This window comes from Crocuta crocuta, unplaced genomic scaffold (assembly GCF_008692635.1).
Source record: "Crocuta crocuta isolate KB4526 unplaced genomic scaffold, BGI_CrCroc_1.0 scaffold944, whole genome shotgun sequence".
NCBI lineage: Eukaryota > Metazoa > Chordata > Mammalia > Carnivora > Hyaenidae > Crocuta > Crocuta crocuta.
The window spans coordinates 123,208-130,826 of NW_027528243.1; the positions used below are offsets into that span (position 1 = coordinate 123,208).

The window sequence follows — 7,619 nt, forward strand, 5'->3', positions numbered from 1 at the left end:
CTGTATCTATCATCTATTTTACTACTTTTGTCTTTTAACCTTCATACTAGCCTTATGAGTGTTTGCTACATGTTTGCTTTTACCTGTGAAAATTCTTCTCTCTTAATTTTCTCACATCTAGTTATAGCCTTTTCTTTCCTACTTAAAGAAGTCCCTCTAACATTTTTTGTGAGGCTGGTTTAGTGGTGATGAACTCTTTTAACTTTTGTCTAGGAACTCTTGATCGCTCCTTCAATTCTGAATGATGACCTCACTGGGTAGCGTATTCTTGGTCGTGAATTTTTCCTTTCTGCACTGTGAATATACCATGACGCTACCTTCCGGCCTGCAAACTCTGCCAAAAAATCAGCTGATCGCCCTTAAGGGGGTTCCCTTATATGTAACGATTTGTAGTCTCTTGCTGCTTTTAAGATTCTCTCTTTATCTTTAATTTTTGCCATTTTAACTATTGTATGTCTTGACGTAGACCTCCTTGGGTTTCTCTTCTTTGGGGCTCTCCGTGTCTCCGTGCTCCCTGGACCTGGATGTCTATTTCTTCCTCCAGGTTAGGGAAGTTTTTAGATATGACATCTTCAAATAGGTTTTCTGTCCCTTTCTCGCTTTTCTTTCCGGGACCCCCGTAATGCAAATGTTAGGATGCTGATGCTGTTACAGTGCTACCTTATCCTACCCTCATTCCTTCAGAATTCCCTTTTTTTGTTTTTGCTGCTCAGCTTAGATGATTTCCCCTACCCTGCTTTCCAGATCACTGATGTGTTGCTCTGCATCTTCTAATCTGCTCTTGATCCCCTCTTGTGTATTTTTTATTTCAGTTATTGTATTCTTCAGCTCTCCTTGTTTTAAAGTTTGTTTATTTTGAGAGAGAGAGCATGAGCAGGGGAAGGGCAGAGAGAGAGAGAGAGAGAGAGAGAAAACATTCCAAGCAGGCTCCACGCCGTCAGCACAGCGCCGGACACGGGGTTCGATCCCACAAACCGTGAGATCGTGACCTGAGCCAAAATCAAGAGTCGGACGCTTAATGGACTGAGCCACCCACGCGCCCCATTGAGCATCAATTTAAAAACATATTTTCTGTCTCTCCATTGAAGTTCTCACTGAGTTCATCCATTCTTCTCCCAACTCCTGTGAGCACCTTTATGACTGTGAACTGTTTTCTCAGGTAAATTGGCTGTCTCTGTTTTATTTTAGGTCACTTTCTGTGGTTTTGTCTTGTTCTTTAGTTTGAAACATACTCCTCCGTCTCCTCATTTTATCTGACTCTGTGTGTTTGTGTCTGTGTATTAGGTACGTCAGCTCCGTCTCCTGGTCGTGAAAGTAGCAGCCTTATGTAGGTGGGCTCTGTGGGCCCCAGTAGTATAATCCCCCCCTCGTCACCAGAACGAAGCACTCCGGGGGTGTCCCANCTTCCACTGCAGAGAAAGTTCCTGCGGATCCCTGCCCCTCTGGCACAGAACCCTAAAATTAGTCAATCCATTTTCCCCTAGAGCCCAGGCACCTTTCAAACCACCGCCTCTGTGCTTGGTCTTAGAGTGATGGCGTGTGGGCCCTTTAAGAGCAGAGCCTTGTTTCCCCACTGCATTCCCAGAGTTAAGCAGCCCCTTTGATTTTCAAAGCTCCTGGAAGTAAAGCCTGCTGAGTTTCTTTCTTTCTTTTTTTTTAATTTTTTAAAATGTTTTTTATTTCTTTCTGAGAGAGAGAGAGACAGCATGAACAGGGGAGGGTCAGGGAGAGAGGGAGACAACGAATCAGAAACAGGCTCCAGGCTCTAAGCTGTCAGCACAGAGCCTGACTCAGGGCTTAAACCCACGAACCGTGAGATCATGACCTGAGCCGAAGTCAGACACTTAACCGACTGAGCCACCCAGGCGCCCAAGCCTGCTGAGTTTCAAGGCCAGATGTTACAGGTCCTCATCTTCCTGGTGCAGATCTCCAGGGTGGATAGTGGTGGGGCTTGAACTTCACCCCCCCCACCCCACTCCTTAGGGAGGACCTGCACACCTATGCGGCCCCTCCCATTTGTGGGTTTAGTTCTGTCCCTGCTACCTTCTTGATGTGGCTTTTTCTTTATGTCTTTAGCTGTGGAAGGGTTCTTCTAGTCCTCGCATCATTGTCAGTGAGTGCAGAGAGCTACGGCATGAACGACGAGAATAGATCGCAGGGGAGAGGGTTCCAGGCAGCAAGCACGGCAAGTGCAAAGGCCCTGAGGTGGGAGCATGCGTGGCAGTAGAAAGGAAAGAGACAGGTGTGGCTGGAGTGAGAAAGGTGAAAGGGCAGTAGGTCATAGGTGATGAGTCTGAGCAATAGTCAGGAGGGAGGAGGGGCCTCAGATCCCGTCAAGGCCATTTTCCAGACTAGTCTGCCTTTACTCAGAATAACTGGCAGTGGGGCGCCCGGGTGGCTCACTCAGTCGGTTAAGCGTCCCACTTCGGCTCAGGTCATGATCTCACAGTTTGTGGGTTCGAGCCCCACATCGGGCTCTGTGCTGACAGCTCAGAGCCTGGAGGCTGCTTCAGATTCTGTGTCTCCCTCTCTNAGGAGGCAGAGGCTTTTGCCCAACTCCAAATGGAGACGTTCCCCAGAGCAAGAAGGTGCAAGAGTAAGTAGTGCTCCGCACCACACATCATCCGTGTGCTCTAAATACCCCTTGTAATTGGAAGGGTGAGTTGTGCCTGCTGGGACATAAGAGGGTGTGGAGCCACCTCGTTCCCACCTGACTGGGCCCTCCTGGGGCCTAGGAAAGTGCCCTTAGGGCTGTAGGCTTTGATGGGGCCGGCCGGAGGGACAGAGGCGGGGAGAAGCTTCTCCCAGGGATGGGGAAGTTCGCCTGCACCAATTTCAAGGGAGCACGACTGCAAGCCACTCTTCTCCATTTGCCCTGCCAGTTATGCAAAGCAGCCGAGGGCCTTTTCGCCAAAGGCGCCAGGTTGTAAAGCGTAGGAAGGGCTCAGAGGCAGGCCCGGGAGGGGAAAGGAAAGGAATCATGAGCAGGTACATCTGACTGCATGGTGAGTACACTCCACGGTCACATCAAAGTGACTTCTGGGCCATTCGTGTCCCCTGTGTTATCGTGAGCATTCTGAAGTTGACACGAGGAAATTCCTTTCCTGGAACAGGCTTCCCNCCTCCACCTATCTCAACCTAACCTGTCTCTCTTCGGAGGAAATCCAGCGAGCAGGGATTCCAAGCCGTTTTTAATTCCACCCCGCCAGTTAGGCAAAGCAGCCCAGGGCCTTCTCTCCAGTGCTGGCAGGATAAGCCGCACAGCTGGTTCAGAGCCAGGCACGGGCGGAGGAGAGAAAGGAAGTCACAGGCGTGTGCAGCATAGTGTGCGGGCAGTATGTTCCCAAACTGAACTGAAAAGACCCTTCGGCATCCGCTCTGCTACTAGCAGGTTTCTAGGGTTGCTGATGGAGAGCTCCTGTTTTGGAAGAACAGCTCCCTNATTTGGGAACCCCGATGGGGACAATGTTTCCATATTCAGCGACCTTTGATATCATCTAGGGCTCCCGGATTTCACAGTTTTCATAAAACAATCATTACATTGTCCTGTGCCCTTGTATTTGTCCCGTGTCCTTGTTTGCCAGCCTGGAGTCGCCAGCTAACTTACCGAAACAAACTTCTCAATTTGCCTGCGGCCTTTTTCTGCTGTGAATTCACCGTGTGTGATCCATTTAATGTTCTTGACGGTGTATTCAGTCTCTGCAAAATAAAGGTGCGGATGTGTTAGCTGCCCGGCAGTGTGGCGCTGGACAGCGACACGCTCCCCACATACCCAACCAGGATCGCTACCTTCCACGCACTTCACTGCAGCGGCGATGGCGCTCCGAACTATCTCTAGAGCCAGTTTGTTCACGTTACTGGTGTCTTCTGTGTCCGCCTTCTGGCTTCCAGGACTTTCAATCATACCCGTTTTGTCCTGGATTCTGACTCTTTTAGTGCCAACCATTTTCTCTTGCCTGGAGAAAGGAACTCAAGAAGTTACCTTTTGCGCGTGTGCACATGTACACTCATCTAAATACGGACCATCTCTTGAAGAATAACAAGACATAGGAAAAGGTGGTTACCTCTGGGGNGCCCAGCTTCAGGGATCTATTTTTCCTGAAAATCAAGGATTTTCAGATGCTCATAACTGTGAACACTTGTAATCAAGATGCAGTAGAGGGGCGCCTGGGTGGCTCAGTCGGCTAAGCGTCCGACTCTTGATATCAGCTCAGGTCATGATCTCACAGTTTCTTGAGCCGTGTCGGGCTCTGCACTGACCCTGCAGAGCCTGGTTGGGATTCTCTCTTTCCCTCTCTCTCTCTCTGCCCCTCCCCTGGTTGCACTCTGTCTCTCTCAAAACAAATTAAAAAATTATATATTAAAAAAGATGTAGTAGAGTGAGTCCTAACTTCTTTGGAGTTCTAACAATATTGATTTCTAGTTGAGTATTTAAGAGAGCCTCAATCCCTACTTAGGTGACTTCGGGGCACGTGGCTCTTTAAAGTGAATTAGGGGCTCCCGGGTGGCTCAATCGGTTAAGCGTCTGACTCTTGATTTCTGCTCAGGTCATGATCTCCTGGTCATGAGATCGAGCCCCACGTCAGACTCTGAACTGAGTGTGGAGCCTGTTTGAGATTCTCTTTCTCCCTCTCTCTCCCCCCTCTCTCAAAATAAATAAACATTAAAACAATAAAGTGAATTAAAATCATTAGAGGCAATACAGTATAGGAGGAGGTGGATTTTCCGTTTTTTCTCTTGAATTTTCCAGGTGTACAAATTATACTATCTGCCAGAAACTATCCTTTTTTACCATCTTTTTCCTGAAACATACACCTCTCCTATGTATTCGCTTTGGTTAACACTTCCAGACAAATGTGAAGTGCAGGTGGAGATCACGCGTCCACTTGCTCAGTGTGTCTTTCTGCGTCTGCCTTCAGGGGGCGTGCTCTCTGCTGCTACAGCGCAGACTATGATCCTGCTTTATGGCTGGAGATGCATCCCATCAAGAAATTATGTGTTTGCTCCTGTTTTAGCACGTTTGTCATAGATCGCTAAAATTTTCCATATGTCCTTAACATCTGGGAGATTGTGAAAGTTAGAGTTATTAGGCCTGAGAACAAGGGCTCCTCACAGCGCTAAGAACATCTGCACACTTTCCGTCTTTTTCACATCTTTTCCTCTCTGTCTTCCCTGGCTACCACTTAAGTCTCTTCACTTCGGAGAAATCACTTCTAGCACAGTTATACATCCCCGCAGGCAGTCCTTACAGGATGGGGTGCTGCATAAACATGGATCGCTCCAGGGGCACCTGGGTGCTCTGTCGGTTAAGCGTCCAACTCAGGTCACGATCTCACAGTTCGTGAGTTCAAGCTCCAGGTCAGGCTCTGTGCTGACAGCTGGGAGCCTGGAGCCTGCTTCGGATTCTGTCTCCCTCTCTCTCTGCCCTTCTCCCAGTCGCACTCTGTCTCTCTCTCTCTCTCTCAAAAATAAACTTAAAAAAATTTTTTTAATTGAAAACAAAAGTAGATCTCTCTCTCCCTTTATTTTTCTGTAAATAGCAACTCCCAATTTTGCGTGTTTAATGTACGTTTCATTTAACTCACCCGCTGCCCCATGACATTATGCACTGGCCACCTTGCATTTGCCCCTTTCAGATCCTCTCCTCCCCGTACGCCCTGCTCTCTGCCTTGGAAGGCTGACCTCGCTGGACTGCATCCGTGGGCTCTCCAGGAGGTTCCACACAATGTGGAGACCGGGACAAGAGAGGAGAGTGCGGGCAAGTTATATATTCCCGGGGCAGCTGCCTCACTTCTCAGTCCCATAAGGGCGCTTGTCCTCTGCCCTCAGCCCTGTGGCCCTGCTGTTCTGGCCCCAGGGAGCTGCACTTGCCCTCTTCTCCCTACTCTCTGCCCACACCTTTGTAAATACTCCCTCTACTTAACCCTTCCCTACCTGCCCTACTTTTAGTATGCCAAGTTTCCTGCTGGGACCCTGAGTCACAAAGAGAGGGACTCTTGTTACCGCACGAAAGGAGGAAGGCCAAGTTCACGCCCGGACTGTCTGGCTCCACAGCCCCGCGTGCTTAACTACTACGCTCTCCTCCCTGCAGGATTCACAAAGGGTTGTGGGGCTCTGTTCTCACATTTCCATCTGAAGTCCAGAATGTGCTCACTTGCTTTCCGTGGGCCTCTTTCAAGAAGGGTCACTCACTGTTCCCTTCCTCAGTGTCATTGTTGGCTCCGGGGTGTGGTGGGTGCCGCACAAGGCAGCCTGGTTCCCGCGGCCATCCGTCCAGGACAGGACTGAGCGGCCTTTTAAACATTCAGTAACAATGCAGACTCGTGTTCATGTGAGTCTTCACATTAGCATTTTGAGCTCAGTTTGCATCTGCCTCAGTGCCCCGTTGCTACATCCAGGGGGTGGACAAGGCTGCCTGCTGGGGGAGTGGATCTCCCCAGGCTGCCCATCCCTGATGAGGAGAGACTGAAGGGTGGCAGACAAGGGGATCTGATGGCCCTTCACCCTGGAGAACTGGCTCTCCCCAGCCTGAGGGCTGTGCCAGTTTGCCCACCACAATTTGCTATAAACCCTGCAGCTAAAGAAAACAATGGAGTTTTTTGGTAAACCGGTAAATTTAGTCAGCTTTGGTGAGTTAACCATACAGCAACTTGATCCTTTGAAGAATGGTCCCCTTGGCGACTTGGTCACTCAGTGACTTGGGTTTCAGCAAATTGCCCCCTTCCCCGTACGCCAGCAAATTGTCTCTCAGTGAATGGAAGCCAAACCTATGACCTCCAGAACCAGGTGAATGGGGTGGCTTTATCCATGGAAGGACCTCCTTAAGACCTTGCCTAGAGAGTCCTGTGTTCCCGCAGAAGAGTGAATTTATTTTTGAGATCGAGACAGGGAGACAGAATCCAAGCAGGGTCTGCACCGTCAGCACAAGAGCCCGATGTGGGACTCGAACTCACAAACCGTGAGATCGTGATCTGAGCTGAAACCAAAAGTCGGATGCTTAAGCAACCAAGGCAGCCAGGTGCCCCTGGGCACAAATCATTCTTAAGCATCCCTCCGACTGGCCCGTCCTAGCTCTTTTTCTCCCCTTCCCTTCCTCATGAGAGGGCCAGATGTACAAGCAGGGGTGGAAAGGGTCAGGGTGTGGTCAAGTCTGGGGTCTGGGCGCTGACTGGGGACAACCCATCGCCGGGCCCTCCCACCCTTAACAACNTTAGTGAAGAAGGGAGCCTGTCTGTCACACAACTGCGTGACCTCTGCCGCAGGCCCACACTACAGTATCCATGCCCAGTTCTTGCGGGGCTGTGGCAGGAGGAACGACGGCNGCATGACTGGGGGAGGAGCAGAAAGCGGGAGACACAGAATTCGAAGCAGGACCCAGGCTCTGAGCTGTCAGCACAGAGCCCGACACGGGGCTCGAACTCACGGACCGCAAGATCATGACCTGAGCCGAAGTTGGATGTTTAACTGACGGAGACACCCAGGCGCCCCCAGGGGTCCTTTTTATGTGTCAGCCACTGTGCAAAGGGGCTCTGTATGTGTGAAGTCTCTTGTTTCTCACAACGGCGCATCTAGCAAGTATTAATATTTTCATTACAGGGGAACAAACTGAGGCTCTGAGA

At 50.0% G+C, this 7,619-nt stretch overlaps 1 protein-coding gene across 1 annotated transcript in view; it reads right to left on the reverse strand.

The window, feature by feature from the left end:
* AKAP14 (A-kinase anchoring protein 14) overlaps positions 1-3,953 on the reverse strand; it is a 16,518-nt gene extending 12,565 nt beyond the window's left edge. Inside the window, exons 1-2 of the mRNA XM_077753057.1 lie at positions 3,790-3,953; positions 3,608-3,699 (exon numbers count right to left, since the gene is read on the reverse strand). Of these exons, the coding sequence (XP_077609183.1) occupies positions 3,608-3,699; positions 3,790-3,946 (249 nt within the window). The 5' untranslated portion in view covers positions 3,947-3,953. The remainder of the gene's footprint in view (positions 1-3,607; positions 3,700-3,789) is intronic.
* Positions 3,954-7,619: the final 3,666 nt, after the last annotated feature.